The sequence below is a fragment of the Felis catus genome, chromosome A2 (assembly GCF_018350175.1).
Source record: "Felis catus isolate Fca126 chromosome A2, F.catus_Fca126_mat1.0, whole genome shotgun sequence".
In the NCBI taxonomy this organism is placed as follows: Eukaryota; Metazoa; Chordata; class Mammalia; order Carnivora; family Felidae; genus Felis; species Felis catus.
Window position 1 is genome coordinate 37,237,765 of NC_058369.1, and position 18,975 is coordinate 37,256,739.

The 18,975-nt window shown below is 41.6% G+C and overlaps 1 protein-coding gene across 12 annotated transcripts in view; it reads left to right on the forward strand.

Moving 5' to 3' along the window:
- The window catches only part of MITF (melanocyte inducing transcription factor), a 226,002-nt gene that overhangs the window by 176,368 nt on the left and 30,659 nt on the right, over nucleotides 1-18,975 (forward strand). For 8 of the 12 annotated variants that reach the window (XM_045051853.1, XM_045051854.1, XM_045051855.1 and 5 more), the window contains exons 3-5: nucleotides 15,204-15,431; nucleotides 16,497-16,580; nucleotides 18,805-18,900. In XM_045051853.1, coding sequence (XP_044907788.1) covers nucleotides 15,204-15,431; nucleotides 16,497-16,580; nucleotides 18,805-18,900 — 408 coding nt within the window. Of the gene's footprint in view, nucleotides 1-13,972; nucleotides 14,201-15,203; nucleotides 15,432-16,496; nucleotides 16,581-18,804; nucleotides 18,901-18,975 lie in introns of those variants that run through there. The other 4 variants (XM_045051860.1, XM_045051861.1, XM_045051863.1 and 1 more) reach the window with 4 other exon arrangements.

Consider the following 18,975-nt stretch of genomic DNA (forward strand, 5'->3'; position numbering starts at 1 on the left):
AGAATCAAAACCAGAAATCCTATGTTGAAATGTAAATTCTAGAGATCACTTATAACATGGCAGTGTTTAATATAGTGGCTGGGAGCAAGCCTCAGTTTTCTCATCCCTTAAATGGGAATAATGACAGCTCCTACCTTTTAGGGTTGTAGTGAAGATGACATGACCACGTCCATTGAAAACTTTTAGAACTACCTGGCACATAGTAAGTGCTGGTAATTACTTCATTTCCACTTTTTAATTCTTTATCCTTATTATAAGAAATCCCAGTATATTCCCATTTTCTTACATCTCTTAGAATTCTCACCTTTCTTCCCCAAAGAAGTATTTTGTCTTTTTCATCTTTACTCCTTTTATCCATTGGTTTTGTCACACACAAAAATCCAAATGGGACTATCCCATTTTTTGGTTTTGCAATAGCATGTCTTACCCTTATAAATTTGTATGTATTTATAGCATATTTAAAATCCCTCTGATGGGGCGCCTGGGTGGCGCAGTCGGTTAAGCGTCCGACTTCAGCCAGGTCATGATCTTGCAGACCGTGAGTTCGAGCCCCGCGTCGGGCTCTGGGCTGATGGCTCAGAGCCTGGAGCCTGTTTCCGATTCTGTGTCTCCCTCTCTCTCTGCCCCTCGCCCGTTCATGCTCTGTCTCTCTCTGTCCCAAAAATAAATAAACGTTGAAAAAAAAATTAAAAAAAAAATAAGTAAATAAAATCCCTCTGAGAGTCTGCTTTGAACAGTGTGATGAGTTATTTTTTTTTGCAAGTGTTTTTAGTGGATAAAAACAAAACTCCTCCTAAGTATATTTATGGGGTGCCTGGGTGGCTCAGTTGGTTAAGCATCCGACTCTTAGATTTTGGCTCAGGTCACGATCTCACAGTCCGTGTGAGCAAGCCCCACATCAGGCTCTGTGCTGACAGTGCACTTAAAAAAAAGTCTTTATAAACTTAAGCTTCAGTTGTTTGTGTTTTTTTTTTTTATATGACATAAATGTAGATCATTGGCCATTTTGTTTGAAAGAGGTAGTTCTGCTTTTGATCTGAAAAGGTCAATATGAATTCACTTTTATACCCTCTGCACAAATAAAAAATGTTTCATTCATGGCTAAAATATACATTCCTGCTTCGATTGGGGAGAACACTCCATGGGACCCAAATTACTTTGTGCATAAAATGTGTCTCTTCGAGTTGGTCAGGCTGACACCACCACAGAGGAATGACGTGGACCATATCGAATCCATAATCAGTTCACAAAACATAAAATCAGTTCTTTGAGAAGCAAGTTCAGGCGTAAGTACAGAATAACAAGCAAAAAAAGCAGACATTTATGCTTATGGTAGGTTGATGGATTAACCACCTGCTTGCTTAGTAAATGTGTTGCCATCAGACTTGCCTTCTTATAGGAAAGATAAAAATGAATATAAAGAAAATATCTAATACATTAACATGTATGCTGTATGTGTGTATAGATTGTTTCAAACTCATATAAAAGCAGAGAGAATAATATAATGAGCCCCCCAAGTCCTCATCACCAAGCTTGAACAGTGACAACTCAGGGCTCAACTTGTTTCATGTGCATACCTCCCTCTCACTTGTAAATCCTAGACAGAATTTCTTCTTCAACTGTTTTCTTTTGTGAGACCTAGGAAAAATGCATCCTCAGAAGGTTTGCATGCACTTTTCAGGAGTGTCCAGGTTCCCTGAAGCCCCGTTTAAGAATCAGTGCCTGGGTTAGCTCCTTTGGAAGTGAGAGAGAGAATTTCACAAAAGCCTTCCAGAAGACACCTCCTGCCAGCAAGTGCCCCTAGGCACTAAGATTGTTTTTTACCCACTTTTATCCATAGTATCTGTGATACCTGAGTCAGCTAAAGAGAAGAGAAAAGGATGCCTGGAGGAGGCCGAACATCCTCTCCAGCCCCGCTCTCCTCTGCCCTCTCTACTCCTTCAAGGTGTCCTTTACTTTTTTTTTTTTTTTTTTTTGAGCTGTATCATCTAAATGACCTAACACTGGTCAACTTGAATGTGAAAGCAAAAATTCCAGGGCTAACGATAATAGAGAACAGTATTTATTTATTTATTTATTTATTGAGGATTTCTTATGTGCTAGGCATTTTTTTAGGCATTTTTGTCAGTTAAACTAATCAATCTTAGCAACTACCCGGTGGGTATCCATGATCCCACCTTTGCAAATAGAAAACTAAGATTCAGAGCATCTAAGCCACTTGTCTAGGATTTTAACTCAGGTCTATCTGAAATTCCAGCTGAATATTTTTTTTTCCCCAGCTCAATATTAACAGTACTAGATCAATTCTCTCCACTGTACTCTGACAGCTGGCCATACACTTAGCATATGGGCCCCAAGTCTATACGGGATGCTTTATGATGTATGCATCGTTGATAATAACTTCTTGATGTTGGCGTGAGACTTTTCAGAGCATTGTGCAAGATATTTTCTGCTTTTGTTAGTTCGTTAATAGATGTGCTGTTCTTAAATTTGATGTAAGCCCAGGAGAAACCAAAGAAAAGATCCAGTAACACGTATCTCCCATGCAACTGCATCTTAATATTTGAGGCCAAGGCATCATCATTTCTCATAAACGTGGCCACAGGAGCCTCCGAACTGTTTCCCCTGTGTCCGTTCCTAGCTTCTCTCTACATCAGCCCCAGAGTGATGTGTTACGAACGTTCGTCAGATCATGTCACTTCTCTGCTTAGAACCTTCCAAAGAAAGGATTCTTCTAAGTAGCAGAGAAGAAAACTCACATTCCTTACAGAGCCTACAAGGCCTCATACACCTGGCCACGGCTGGCTGTCGCAGTTTACACGCTGAGCGGCCTGCCTGGTCACAGCACTGTCCTGATTATTGTTACCGGTGTTCTTGTTTCTCCCATCTGCCAAGCTGCTTCCCAACTTGCTGGGGTCCCAGCTTGCTGGGTTCTCCACATCCTGGCTTCTTCATATCCCTCAGTCTTCTTCAGCTGGAATGTCGGCACCACGGAAACTTTGTTTTATTGTTTGCTCCAAATAACTCCAAAATAACTTTGTTTTATTGTTTGCATTGCACTGCGTCACTGTATGAAATCCTTTGTTGATTTGTTTCCTTCCCGTTTGTCTGTGCTTCCCCAACTTAAACAGGCTCTTTCGTGGGTCCAGGAGCCCAGCTGTAGTTGCTGCTCTCCATACGCTCAGTGCCTGTGTACCTGCTGGTTAAGTGAAGTTGGTAAAGGGGGGGCCTGCAAAGCACTCAGCACAGGGCCCGGCATGCTCGAGAGAGCTCCTGCGGGGGGGTTGTTCATTCCAACCCGGGTTTTCATCATCCCATAATCTAGGCGACAAGTCTCAGGAATTACCCGAGACAATGCAGCTCCTCAAAAACCGGGAGACCCGTCGAGTCTCATGATACGGACCCTGAAGTCTGTGTTATTACGAGGCGGCAACTTTTTGCCAGTTTTCAGCCCGTGTGGACTTGACCTTCAAACCGGCAGCCTTCAGCTCTCATTTCTGACTGACCTTTTGCTTAAGCCCAGGGCAATGTTTTCATCTCTGACAAACTTGACCACTGCCAGTTTCTTAGGAGCGCCGGCCCTTATGAAAAGGAGTTTTGCTGCCTGTGCCATAATGATCTCTAATACCCGATAAACTGCAAACAATGGGGGCATTTTGGGGGGGAAATACTAAAACAAAAAGGCGTCTGCAGTTCTGAGGCAGTGCTAAACTGGGGCAGATGGAAAAGTTCTAGCACGTGGAGTGCTGCTCTCACAACTCCCATTGGGAGGGGGAGAAGTGGACGGTCCTTACAATGGGCTATTATTAGGGGACCATTGAACCACGTAATCGCAGCCCTTTACAAAACCATAAAAATATGTCAAATATCATACAAACTCAAACGGTCTGGGCTTGAATGTTGGACTAAAACTGTCATAAATAACGGGGTCCTCTTAATCTGATCAAGTATTTAAAGGAAAAATTGGAGTGAGGCAGATTTCATTCCTTATATAACAGCTTTGTGGGTTTATTTATTGTTTGCAAAGTTTTCAGGAGAGGGATTCTGCCTGAATATATCTTTATTTGTCCAGACCCACAGAATTGAGTTTCTGTGGAATCTGTAGGTTTTTTTTTTTTAATTACAAAATTAGCGTCATGTAGATGATATAGAAAATATGGGGGGTGGGGGGGGAACCAATAAAGTAAAAGTTCCCTCCAATTTCATCACCTCAGAACAGTTATTGTTAAGTTTGCTGAATGATCAGTAATTGGTCTTTTTTTGCCTCTGCAGATGTATAAGTAATATTTTGAAGCCGGTGTAGGATCACGGTGTATGTAGCGTTTCTAAGTTGCTTTGCCATTCTGAACGTCCCCTCTAATTAAATAGGTGTGTAAAACAGGGATTTTAATGACTGCATTGTATCCATCTGCGTGCAGTGGTTCTCGACTGGGGGCAGTTTTGCCCCCCAGAGGATGTCTGGAAAGTCTGGTGACATATTTGCTTGTCACCACGGGTGTTGCGGGGAAGGCGCTGCTGGCGTCTGTTGGGTAGAGGCCAAGGATGCTGCTGATTGTCCTACAGTGCACAGGACAGCCCTGTAACAGAGAAGTGTCTGGCCCTCGGGTCAACAGGGCCAAGGTCGGGGGAACCCTGAACGTAGGTGGCCGCCTTGTAATTAATTTAATCCATTGCCTGCTATTAGATTTTTGTTTTCTTTTACTTGTTGGTTTGTTTGTTTTACTAGATGTAAGGTTGGCAAACTTCCTATAAAGGACCACAGGTGAAATATTCTAGGTTTCGGGGGACATAGGTCTATTGCTCAATTGTGCCACAGTACTGTTGTCACAGACTATTGGGCTTTAAGGTAGTAATTTGACCATTCCCATGATGGTTAATGCTCTGATGGATGTTACATCCATTGAACCTAATCTTAAATCTTGCTTATATCTGTTGATTTCCGTTGAAAAGTGCTTGCTTGTTTAATTACTGGATGGATGTGCATGTACCTTTTAAAAGTTTACATCATTTTATTTTATGTATTAAGGTTATACCAATTGACTTTTTATTCTCTCCCACATCATTTAAGATTGTTCATTTAATGTGGCTCTGTAAGCACACGTATGCCACCCATTTCATCTGATTTGGAACAACGCCCAGGAATGTGAAGTGTTTAAAGGGCTCACAGTTCACGTGCCCTCAGAAGTCAGGTAGATGAGTGAGCGGAGCAGGCCACACATCAGTGTGGGTACAAGGAGTGGTGGAATGGTGGCCAAATGAAAAGCCCGTAGCTCATCCCAAGAGGGAAGCTGCCACTCAACTCTGTCCAGTGCTGGCCCGTGTGCTTTAGCATCGCTAGATCTCCTGATTGATCCAGAGAAACTAGAGATCCAAAACTTGGTTGAAAATTCCTAACTTTTAATTAACCGACTGCACAGAATGGTTTGCCATACCTGTGGACTGTGCCCATGGGCCACCTGTTTGGGGATCTCTGTTTTCATGGTGACTCATTGTGGGGTCTATAGTTTAGACATGGAGGCAGGTATCCAGGCTCATGGCCATTTCTCCTAGACTCTCAGGACCCCAGGCCTCATAGATGAGAGCTATAAGAATTGGCAGTCTCAGGGAAGATGCTGAACAGAAAAGGGAGCTTTAACTTTATCTCTCAGAGTAGGGAGGCAGACTCTGAATCACATGCTGGCCTGGTGACATAGTTCATCCAGAGCTTTCTGAATTAGGAAGAGCCAGCACTTGTCACTTCTCCATTTCCTCAGGACATTTCTGGAGGCTGTCAGAATCCTAGCCTCCAGACACTGTGGTGCCCTACACAATCTGACTCCTTGCCCTTAGCACCTCTTCCCCCCAACGTCCATGGGCTCTGTTTATTCACCGATTGACCAGATACTTGTTGAATCCCTACTGTGTGCCAGGCCATGTTCTGCACAAAGTAGAGCTGGGTATGGGGGTCAGGAGCACTGGCAGGGTATGGGTTGAGAATTTAAATAAACCCTTAGGATGGTTGTGGGAGACAAGAGCAGACAGGTCATGATTCCAGGGTGGAATGGGCAGGGATCTTCAGACTTTGACATGCATAAGAATCTACCTGGTTAGCTTGTTAAAACATGGATTTCTGGTCCCCACTGAAAGAGTCACACTCATTAGGTGTGGGGTGGGACCCAAGACTGAATTTCTAACAAGTACGATGAATGGCACTGGTTAGGGATTGTAGGCCATTGTAAGAACATTTTTTTCCCCCTCAAGAGATAAATAGGGAGCCATTCCAGAGTTGTTTCTCCACCCCCCCACCCCCCAGGGTAGTGACATGATCTGACATATTTTACAAGGATCACTCTAATCAGTGTCTTCAACATAGACTAAAAGTGCATAGACAAAGACTATTCACTTTGCATAGACAGAAGCCAGAAGAGACTCTCACTATTCCAAGTGAGAAATGATGATAGCATGGATCAGATGGTAACAATACACATGGTGAAAATCAATTAAATTCTGGATATATTCTGAGAAAGGAGCCAATGCTTCTTTTTTTTTTTTTTTAAGTTTATTTATTTATTTCTTTTGAGAGAAAGAGAGTGTATGATAGAGCGGGGTAGGGGCACAGAGAGAATCCCAAGCAGGCTCTGCACTACCAGTGCAGAGACTGATGCGGGGCTTGAACCCATGAACTGTGGGATCAGGACCTGAGCCCACACCAAGAGTCACATGCTTAACTGACTGAGCCACCCAGGTGCCCTGGGAGCCAGTACTTCTTTATAGATTGGATAGAGGGTGTGAAGAACAGGGTCAAAGATGACCAAGGTTTTTGAATGAACAACTAGATTGAACCATATGAAGGCCACTTTTTTGATCTACAGGGGGAAAAAAGGTAATTTCCTATGTTTCAACCTAAAGGATAGAGTTTTCAACTCTAGAAGTATAGAGTTGCCATCTACTAAAGTGGAGAAGACTGTGGAGGAGCTGGTTTGGAGGAAATGATGACCATGGAGGTTTGAGATGTCTGCAGTCTTCCGGATGGGGCTGTGGGGTAGGCAGGTGGAGGTGAATCTGGAGTTCAGGGACACCTGGAGACTGACGTAGATCACCAGGGCTGTGCCTTTCCATAGAGAAAATCAAGCTCTGAGCATTGAGACACTCTGATACTTAGGAGAAGACAGAGCCGGCCAAGGAGACTAAAAAGAAATATTAAAAGAGGTAAGAGGAGGGGTGCCTGGGTGGCTCAGTTAAACATCCGACTTGGGCTCAGGGTTTGTGAGTTGAGCCCTGCGTCAGACTCTCTGCTGTCAGCACACAGCCAACTTGGGATCCTCTGTCTCCCTCTGTCTCTGCTCCTCCCCCACTTGTGCGTTCTCTCTCTCTCTCTCTCTCTCTCTCTCTCTCTCTCAAAAATAAACATTTAAAAGAAAAAAGGTAAGAGGAAAACCAGATGCATGTGGTAGATTAGAAGCCAAGTGAAGTAGGTATATTAAGAGCCTCTTGCTGTTCCTTGAGCAGGCCCGGCTTGTTCATACCTGAGGCCTTTTGCACTTTGCTGGGATGTTCTTCCCACCAATCTGCCTGGTTCATCTCCTCCCCAACTTCAGGCCTGTGCTTAACTGTCGCCTTCTCTCTAGAACCTCCCCTGAACAGCCTGTGTAAGAGTAGGGCAGTTGTCTGGCATCTGGTTGGTACTCAAGCAATATGTATTGAATGAATCATGAACATGTAACTTTCCTGGGAGCAGAAGTCCAGGTGAGCACGTATCACAGCCTTGCACTCCAGGTGTATGTAGCATAGTCCGTGGACCAGTAGGGTGGGCATCCCCTGGGAGCTTATTATAAATGCAGGATCTTGGGTCCCACCCCAGACCTACAGAGTCACACTGCATTTAACAAGATCCCGGGTGATTTATGTACACGTTAAGGTTTGCACTCAAACCTATATTTAGTTCTTTCTGTATACAGCACAAAGGCAACTGGGTATAATCTCAGACAGCAATGACCCAAAATAAAAGGTTAAAACTATCAACATAAGGTTTCTTCTGTAGTTGTTTCTGTATTCAATCAGTTGCCATCATATGATTTTTATTTATTTTTTTCTTATTATATTTTAAATCTTTAAAAAAATTTTTTTTAATGTTTATTTTTGAGAGAGACAGAGACAGAATGCAAGGGGGTTAGGGTCAGAGAGAGAAGGAGACAGAATCGGAAGCAGGCTCCAGGCTCCAAGCTGTCAGCACAGAGCCCAACGTGGGGCTTGAACTCACGAGCTGTGAGATCGTGACCCTGAGCTGAAGTCGAACACTCAACCGACTGAGCCACCCAGGCGCCCTGATTTTTTTTTTTTATAAAGACTGCATGAAGAGGCTTTCAAGAATATTTAATGTGGTTATCCAAGTGACTTCTTAGTTTTATTTTTAAATGGCCTCATCTTGGAGTGAGTATAAAATGCACAGTGTCTGGTTACAGGGTAGAGATTTTTGAGTGAATGAATGTTAATTCTGTTCAGTATACGTTTTAAAATTTGGTATTTAGTATGACATATCCATGCACAATGGCTGATACAGTCTTTATAGTACAGGACCTGTAAATGCATAGTTTTGTATGAAGGTGAGTAATGGATTAAGTTTATTGGGCTTTGCTGCTTCTCTCATAGGACTTTGATTCTAAAAGTTGCGTTTTTATTTTGGGGTTATAAATACTCTGCAGACAGTCGGCTACCAGTCTTAAATCTCATATTTCTATTTGGCTGAGATAAAAACTTGATGTTCTTTTTATACTCAGACCTTTGGCATGTTTTAGTCTGGGAGGGAAGAAAAAACAATGTATATAGTAGGAGTTTACTTATAAATACTCTATTTTTTCCCCTGGGGCTACTAAATATTGTTTGTCCTAACCCCAAAGCATGCCTACCTTGTGGTTTATAATAAGCATACTGTTTTATAGGTCATCAGCTAAGGGAGGAAGACCTGTTAGGCATTTTTGGTAAAGTTGGTCTAGTTTATTCTATTAAAACATCAACATTTTAGAAAAATAGATTTGCTGTCTTCTCCTTTTGTACACATTTCTTTAAAAACTTTTTTTTAATGTGTATTTATTTTTGAAGGAGAGAGAGACAGAGTGTGAGCGGGGAAGGGCAGAGAGAGAGGGAGACACAGAATCTGAAGCGGGCTCCAGGCTCTGAGCTGTCAGCACAGAGCCCGACGCGGGGTGTGAATCCAAGAACTGTGAGATCACAACCTGAGCCGAAGTCGGATGCTTAACCGACTGCGCCACCCAGACGCCCCAACCTTTTGTAGACAATTCTAACTCATTTCTCTGAATTCAGAAGCCTAGATCCTGCAAAGTGATGTGATGGGAAGTGGTGTGGACGTATAGAGGCCAGAGAAACTGGGTATAAATTCGTACATATTTGAGCGTGTACACACAGAGTATGTGAGTGCGTGTGGGTTTTACATTGTTTTATCCTCCCCTGTTAGCTCAGTTAAAGCCCTAGATTAAAATTCATCAACAGCCAAGGGTGTTTGTATGGTTTGCCACTGGCGACAGAATGCGGAAGACCTTGGTTGAATGTCCAGCCTTGGCAGGTCTTACAACCTTCTTTTCAGAGTTTCTGTCTGTCTTTAAAATGGGGAATCATTGAGTGCACCCGGTGTTCCTACCCGGCTGCTTGTCCAGTTTAGACGATATTTGGAGAAGCCACCGCAAAATTGTATATACATGTACTGTATTTCAAAACTCCCCTCGTTCTTTCCTTCTTAAAACTTGTATTTCATCAGAAAAGCTGAATTCCAGTTAGATGAAACTTTCTTAACAGAGCAGAGGTTGACATTTTCCGTAAAAATCCAGAGAGTAGGTATTTTAGGGTTTGGGGGCCAGGCAGGCTCTGTTGTGACTACTCATCTCTGCCACTGCAGTGTGAAAGCAGCCATGGGCAATATGCAAATGAATGGGCATGGCTGTGTGCCAAGAAAGCTTTATTTATGGACACTGAAATTTGGATTTCATATCATTTTCATGTATCATGAAAACTTCTTCTTCTGCTTCTTTTCCAACCGTGGAAAAATGTACAATGTATTCTTAGTTGACAGGCCAGACCAGAATAAGGAGCAGACCCAGCTGGCTTGGTGGGCAGACTCCCGGGCTAGGGAAAGGGGCTTGGGCTCGTCAGCCTTTGTCCCTTGTCTGTCTCCTTTACGGAAGCCGCCTTTGCTTTTGCTTCTTGTTTGCATCTCATTTTGATTCTTTTCTCTCTTAGGTCAGGATTCGTATGCTCATGTTTATTTTCTGTGAAGAATCCCCTTGTACAGACTGTACAGAATAGATGACTGAGTGTTGGAGAACGTGTATTTTGGGCTTGAGTCCTCTTCCGTGGCATAATTGGCACAATTCGTATAATTGTGGGACTGAAAAGAACCGTGTGCCTTTCAAATGTGACCCTGGACAAGTCTTCTCCCAAGTCATTTAAGAAAGCTAGCTTTGTCAGTTCTGCCATGTTTTTCAGGGATGGTGACTGCTTAGTTGACCGTCTCTATAAATTGTCATTTTAAAAACCAGTATAAAAGAATGGTGGTTTGGAGGCAGTAGTGGATAGCAGTTGATGGAGTTACAATCCCTTTACTGTTCCTTAAACTCGCTAAGCAGCAGGGCACATTTTCTCCCTAAACATAAAATAAGAAATCTGCACTTTGTGTTGAAAAAGTGTGTGTTGAATCTGCACGTGTTGAAAAAAAATAGATTATGAACTAAAAGGATTGCAGGAATCTTCCCTCAACTTGATTATTTACATTCTGGTTTACGAATCGTAGAGGGAATAGAAGACCAGTGGGAATTGTTTCTTTCCCTCCAGTGAAGTCTTTTGTCGGTCAAGATGGTAGTTTTCTCTAGGTACCATCTCACGCTGATGTGCTCCACGATCTTTTTCAAATGAAACTGGTGGAAAATAACCTGTCATTGTCACCTAGGAAGTGGCACAGCAAAAGTGTGACAGTTAGAAGGTGATCCATTCCACCTCTCTTCGAATCAATTCAGGATCTGAAGGAAGAACAGAAGAAGCACAAAAAGAGTGTAGCAGTAACAAGAAGAAGAATTTCAAAGCCTTTGGAGTTTTGCACTTTAACGTGATAGCTAACATCCTTTATTTATATGAAACATCCCTTATATCGACAAAAGAGTATCTTTTGAGAGAGTATAAAGTATTCTAGCTTTATTCTGTGGTCTGTGCTTCAAATGCTCAGCAATACCTAACTTGACTCTCCAAATTCATTAACTTGGGGAGGGTTAGTCTGAAGGTCACCAGCGTGCAAAAATTATCAGGCAGTCATACAGATGTTTACTGCTGCGTATATGTTTTCATTTGTATGCTTGCTTGATTGGCTATTGAAAAATTAACAAAAGGGAAGTCTGAGGAGCTATGATTTAGGATGGTTTTATTTATATGGCTTTTAAAATTGTCACAGGACTTTAGAGCCTAATAATATTGTTGTGAGAAGGTTCGAGGGTTCAGGTACTCATGAACCTGTGTTCTAGATCAGCAGGTACCTGTGTTCTAGATCAGCAGGTCTCAAAGTTGATCAGAGAGCCCTGGGGGACTCCAGGACCCTTGTAGTGATTTTGCCAGGTCACAACTACTGTCTTCATAATACTAGATTATTTTCCTTTTTTTTCATGCCCCTCTTGCGATTTTACAGAAGAGTTTTACAAAAGCTTCGTGAGTGTTAAAATGTCATTGTTCTGAAGACCAGTGGAATGTACGGCAGCGTGTCATCTTGCGTTTTAAGATTTTTTTGCTTTAATTCCTAATATGGTAAGCACCGATAGCTAGGACTCACATAAATACTCCCGATTAGAACGGTTTGAAAGAGTCTTAAGACAAAAAAACGTTTGAGAACTGCAATGTTTCAGCTATGTTGCTAAGACCGTCAGACATGTGTGTTCATTTAATGCGGAAATACCTCTATCATGCAGGCTCTGGTATCATCCCTATTGAGCACATGGGGAGATGAGAGCCTGGAAACATTCATGACTTGCAGAGGGTCATCTAAACAGTTAAGTTGCAAAGCCACAATTCGAATGCAGGTTTCGAATTCTTAACTGTGCTGCTCGGCATGCTGTCTCTCAGGGAAGCACAAGGAAACGCCTGGATTTCGACAGTAACTTGTCCTCAGAACCTAGGCCACCCCCAGGGAATGTAGATAGGAAGATTATCCTTAAGGGTGGTGTGAGGCAGAGACCACATTCTAGTGGCTTCTGGACTGAGTCCAGCCCGCAGATGTGTTTAACTTGTCTTATGCAGTGTGAAAGTCAAACAACTGGATGTCAGTTTTTTAACCTGGGAGATTTAACTTCAAAAAGAAGTTTACATTGCCTAGCTACATCTCAGAATTGGAAGATCTCGACTGGATTGATATACCCATGTGGCCACCGTCAACCACGTTTCATGTCAGCCATTTCTTTTAGATGAGACGTGTGTGTTCCAGTTAGGCACAGACCTCACTACTCCCTATTAACCCTAGAGCTCATGTTCCTCATTTATGTTACCTGTTTCCAGTGTTTGGAGACAGCTGGAGATGTTCTGCTTCCTGCATAGTGTGTATAGCTAATCTGTTCTCAACTTATTTGGAAACTAAAATGACGCTGACCGTGAAGGGACAGAGTACATTCAACTCCGATCACCTCAACCTGGGTATTAGGAAAGAGCTTACTGGCAATGCCGAATAGAGAGCAGGTCGCTTCCTTTCTTACTAAAGCATAAAATTCTAATTCATTAAAGAATAAGGATCTGCCAGTGAATTAACATTTATTTTTAAATGTGTAGCCCTTTCTTTGTCTAAGTGTAATAGTGAAATAAGCACATTACACGCATTGCCCTCATTTTATGTTTATTTTAGTAATGTCTGTTGTCCTCATCATTATCGTGTCTGGACCCTTTCATAAACTTAAAATGTCTCTGTGAACCTCTATGTGCATGTTGGATCAGTCATTTGAAAACTCTCTGAGATTGTCAACGTAAAGAACTTCCATTTTCCTGGGCATTTGGACAGCATTACTGAATTTCAAATTTTTATGCTTTAAATATCTCCCCATTTCAGCAGTTAATATTAACCATGTATCACAATTTTTAGGTATTTATTTCTTTGCCTTTTTCTTCTTTTGTCTCACCCCAGACTACAAGCTTCATGAAGCTGGCAGTCAGATCTATTTGTTCGCAACGTATATTCCGTGTCTCACACGGCGTTTAGCACATAATAACAGTAAATAATGGAGCAAATAAATGAGTAAAGATATAAGTGCATCGGTCATGTATATGATAACTCTTACTCTTCTCTATCCCTAAGAGTTATAATAAGAGTTTTGCTAAACACTTTCATGCTTCCCTCCTTGGTGAAATTGGGGAGACGTTTATTTCTTACTCTTTACGTAAATATACATCCAGCCCCGTGTGTGTGTATGTTTTTCCTGTTCTGCTTAGGGTAGTTTCCCTTCTTCCTGATTTTAAAGTCAGTAGGAGAGTTACATCTCCATGCAACTAAGAATAAGATGCACCCTGAGACTAGGATATAGGATGAGGCCATTGAACTTGAAAGTGCAGCACAGAGACTCCTCCAGAGACGCTCTTCCTGCAATTGCCAGTTAGAGAGTTATGTGGCCATTAGAAAGTCTCGTGTGTAATAGTAGCTTTTAGGCAGTGTCTTCTCCAAAGGGGGCATCCAGCTCTTAACCTATTGCTGAAAGAGAAATACCATTGTCTATTAATACTACTGGAACTAAAGATGAATAGTGAATCGGCCTTGATCTGACAGTGAGTTTGACTTTGATAGCTCATCACTTAAAAAGGTTCTTTTATATTTATGAAAAAAGCATGACGTCAAGCCAGGGGAAAAATTGATATAAATATTGAAGACCAAGCTCGTTGAGCTTCCAAAAAAAAAAAAAAAAAAAGAAAGAAAGAAAGAAAAGAAAAGAAAAAAAAAAGCCCCTTGTGCGAATGGGGTTTTTTTTTTTTACACGCATAACTAATTAGCTTAGGTTATTATAAGCAGGGCTGCTGTGATAAAGTTTCCGGTGGTGTCTCGGGATACCTTGTTTATAGTGCCTTCTCTATGCCAGTCAGTCTTCGAATCGGCATTACAGAAAGTAGAGGGAGTGAATAGTCTACCGTTTCTCGTTGGATTGGGGCCACCTAAAGCGTTGTTATGCTGGAAATGCTAGAATATAATCACTATCAGGTGAGCTTTACTCTTTTCATATTCAGTGTCTGAAATGCAGTGCAATAAATTGAGTAATTCACCTTTTCGTTTTATTGTACTCTTTCCAATAAGTGCAAGTCTGCTAGTTTAATGCTATTTACTGCTTGTTACTATAAGAAGTAATTCAGTGTGGTTTTGAACAAAGTAAATATTAGTAGGGTTTTTTTCCCCCCCCCTGGTGCCTGGCTGTGCTCTCTCCATCAGCTCCTGTTCGGAGCTCCTAAGATCAAATTGTATTTCAAGGAAAAAGTAACTTTAAATTGACTATCACTGATTTTTTTTTTAAAGCCATTTTTAATCCTGTATTGTTTATAAGAAAGGAGAAAAAATATCCTGGTGCCTTAATAGCCATGCCTTTAAAAACACATACATGTAAGTGTGAGGTGTTTGAAAGAAACTGCTTAATGTTGAGTTCAAGATCTTAATTAAAATGTTGAATAATCATGTCCAAATGAAAGTGGGAGGAATTAATCTACAACTAGTTGATTTAATCATCAGAATGTTTCTGTTTATTTTCTACAACCGTTTTACAGCTGGTTCTTAAGGAGGTTTTTGTTGTTGTTTTTAAACAGAAAGCTGTTCTCTTTGCCAAGGAAAGTAAAATAAATTGTTATGCTCCTTTTTCTGGATTGTTTTGATCTCAGTAAGCCCTTCCAGTTGTGTTGGGAAAAGTTTTGCCCTACAGATGGTTGCAAATTTTAAATTCTTAGACATGAGCAGGAGGGCACAAGGTTTCCAAGAGATGTGCAGCTAATTAGCAGGGAAATAAAACAGGGCAAAGTATTACCCCAAATCCTGAGAGTTAGACTTTAAACTTCAGTAATATCAAAATCCATTAGCACAGTGCCTGGTACATAAACAGGGGCTTAATAATTTATTCTGTTGGTGGACTGGCCAGTCTCATGTTTGTGCCTGAGAAAAGAGCCGACCGAAACTCACGAATAACGGCGCTGTCTTCTCTTCCCTCCGTGGCTATGTTCAGGTGCAGACCCACCTCGAAAACCCCACCAAGTACCACATACAGCAAGCCCAAAGGCAGCAGGTAAAGCAGTACCTTTCTACCACTTTAGCAAATAAACATGCCAACCAAGTCCTGAGCTTGCCATGTCCAAACCAGCCTGGCGATCATGTCATGCCACCAGTGCCGGGGAGCAGCGCACCCAACAGCCCCATGGCTATGCTCACACTTAACTCCAACTGTGAAAAAGAGGTAATTCATGTCTCCTCCCCTCTCCTGTCTTCTTACACTAAATGAATGTCTGTTGGATATTATTCCCACACTTGACTGTGGACTCTCTAGTCTGTCTGCGGGGCCACACGCGCTGGCCTTTGTCCCAGTTTCTGCTACGTGGCTGCCGCTCTCCGGCTTCTTTCTCACCATCACCGGGTTATTGGGTTATGGCTCAGGACGGGACACCTGGCCGCTCCCGAGTGGGACGTGGAGGTGAGGACACTTTCTCTCCCACCCTGTTTCCGCTCCGTTAGCTGAGCGCTCTCTTCTCTTCAATGCCTTTCCATTTACAAAGCAGTGAAAATGCAGAGAGAGGAGAAGGCAAGGTGGAGAAGGAAAAACAAAAATAGAAAAGGTGTGGGACAGGCGGTTTAGAAGTTCCGCTTGTTGTGAATGCCTGGAATAGTATTTTTATTTCTCCCTGAGTTGAAGAGGAAAAAAAAAAAAAGAGCACAGAATGTGCGTGGATGGATTTGAATAATGTAGCACATGAGAATTTAACAGAGAAGCAAAGGTTTAATTGCTAGATAAATTCCGTTTCATAATAAGATTGCCGCTGCCGTGAAATCTGCTTTTGTAAAGGCTGGATTGGAGACAAGATTCAAAACACACCTCAAGCTAATTGTTGCATCAAAATTTGAAGCATAAAAATACCTGAGAGGAGAGTTGTGATTCAATGCCTGTTATTTCCAAATTACGAGATGATAAGCCTCATTTTAATGGAGTTTTACAGTGCTCTGAAATGTTCATGTGATTTCAGAGGTGACTTTTCTGAAGTTTCTGTATTCTAGTTTCTAGAGGGACTCAGTCTTTTTTCCCCTGGGCCCAAACCAACTGTCTTATTTTTCTCTGTCCATATTTGTCATCTATCAAGCTGATTTGATGGAAGTTCTTTGTGCACTATTTTATTTCTTGGTCACTTTTACTTTGTTTGAAAGCTTATTAGTTCATCTTGTTGCTGCGCCATCAGCCTCGTGTGAACATGTCATTGAAAAGTCATTTGCAAATCCAAGTCATGGGCTGATTTTGCTTGTGTTTTTACAGGGATTTTATAAGTTTGAAGAGCAAAACAGGGCGGAAAGCGAATGCCCAACTATGAACACACATTCACGAGCGTCATGCATGCAGGTACTGAATGACTCGGCAGCCCGAGGATGTGACACTTTGTAATGAGAGTCTATATTTGTGGCTCATCACGCCTTCCTGATGACTTCAGGGTTTTTTTCCCCTCATTGATTTTTTTTTTTTTAAATGGAGAAAGCTATGAGCAAGGCCATTTTCCTCATTGTGGCGCATGATTAAATAACTAAATGAAATTAAACTTAAAATACATTTTCCCTAAGTTGCTTTAAGTGATTAAAAAGTGCTTGAAATCCATAAATTGTGAGACATAAAATGTAAAATGCGGTACTCATTTAGGTACCGTCATCAATGTGTTACACAAATTTATAGGATATCAACTTCAATAGGTTATTAGTAAAACTAAGATATGCGTGTTTGTGTGTGTGTGTGTGTGTGTGTGTGTGTGTGTGTGTGTGTGAGAGAGAGAGAGAGAGAGAGAGAGAGAGGGAGAGGGAGAAAGGTCTATATATTGTTTTACAAAATGGACTCTCATGAAACATGCATTTGAAATTTATTAGTTTAATAATATTTCATGGATTTTTTGCAAGTGATTAGAGATTCTTCTGTGACATCCTGTTTAATAGATGTATAAATAACACCACAAACATTTATTAACATATTTATATATTTTACAATGTGTGTGTAGATATATGAGAGAAAGAAGAATAAGCAATGAAAAATTCTTTACTTTTCTGTATTTCCAATTATTAACTTGCTTTAGTGTTTTTTAAATCAGGAAAAGAAACGATTTAAAAAATTCTATCTATTCTATTTTATTAAAAATAAAAATTCTATTTATTCTATCAATAAAACCCACTAATTTTATTTCCCTAAAAATTTACAAGGAGAGGTTGTGCATAAGTCCCCTGGCCCATTTGACTGTTCGACTCAATTAGAAAATCATCCCATAGAAGCAAACAAACCTAACTGGTCAATCTAGAAATGAAACTAAACAAACGATGTGCTGGACGTTGTTCAACCCGCAATTATCGTTGTCAGAGGTCACTTAATAACTCTCCTTTTTTTGGGTGCTTACTATATCCATGGCACTCTGAGTCACTTTTTATGCTTTATGCTGAGATCTCACAAGAATCCAATAAGACGAGTATTATTAACCCCATTTTCCAGATCGGCCTGTTGAGGCCTTTAAAAATTGAGGGCGTTGCCCTTACTACAGAAAGCGGGAGAATGAGGATTCCAACAAGCCCTGTGACATTGGGGCCTGTCCCCTTTCATTGGAAATGACAAAAAGACATGAAGAGCATTCCTCTGAGCTCTGAGACCTCACTGTGTACTTGCGAAGCGTTATTGAGATTCAAGCCTGAGTGCATGCTCGCAGACACACAGGCACATACCCAGCTCAAATACATAAGGTGTTTACAACGAAATGTTCTCACAGCCTTGTCTTTGCAACTGCTGCAAGGCACATGTAATCACTGTTGTTTATTATCATAACTGATGTTTTGGTACTTGAGGAATAAAATTGATCTAGAGGGACTGTCAGCTCCACCACTGTAATGATAACCCCGTCCTGGTGTACTCCTGGGGGAGCCCCGTGCACATTGGCAGCCGCACAAGGAGACGCTTAGTTTATATAAGTCACTGTAAAGATCGGTGCAGGGTTTGCCGGTAGCCTGAGAGCCACAGTGACCCCCCACACAAGTCCGTAGGAGAGCAAAGGTCTGAGTGACCGCCCGCGTTTTCTTACTTCAAGGAGGGTCTACAAAGGCTATGGGGTATAGTCCTTAGAGAAAAAAAAGAAATCGCAGCTGTCTTTGAAGATGAGGTTTCCCAGTCCAGCTTTCCTGTCTAGGAGTGGCAGTTGAGCATAGCGCTTGAGAGAATGGGTTCAAGTTGTGGCTCGAACTCTTCTTCATTGGGCAAGGTGCTTCTCCTTCATCTCACCTGGAGAATGGATATACTCACAGCCCTTACACTGATGGGGCTACTGTCAGGGGGAAATGATTGAACCCATCCAAAGCTCTGAGCCCGGTGCCCGGCACCTAGTAATCCCTCACTAAGCACTGGTTACCGATGTCATCCTTATCACTGGTTAGTGTCAGTGACCTTCAGTGATGTTCCTGTTTGGCAGGAAGGGATGGTAACTTAGAAATCTAAGTGAAGAGCATTCAGTGTTGAGGGTAAGAAGAGAATCATGGATCTCTCTTTGGGTTGCTTTGTACAGTTTTTGCTTATATTTGTCTCTTCCGTTGCCCTTTTATTCCTACAGATGGATGATGTAATTGATGACATCATTAGCCTAGAATCAAGTTATAATGAAGAAATCCTGGGCTTGATGGATCCTGCTTTGCAGATGGCAAATACGGTATTGATGACCTTTTTTTTTTTAAAGAATATCTTGAGTTATTGCCAGTGTTCTCTCCTTTTTTCCTGAGCTTTT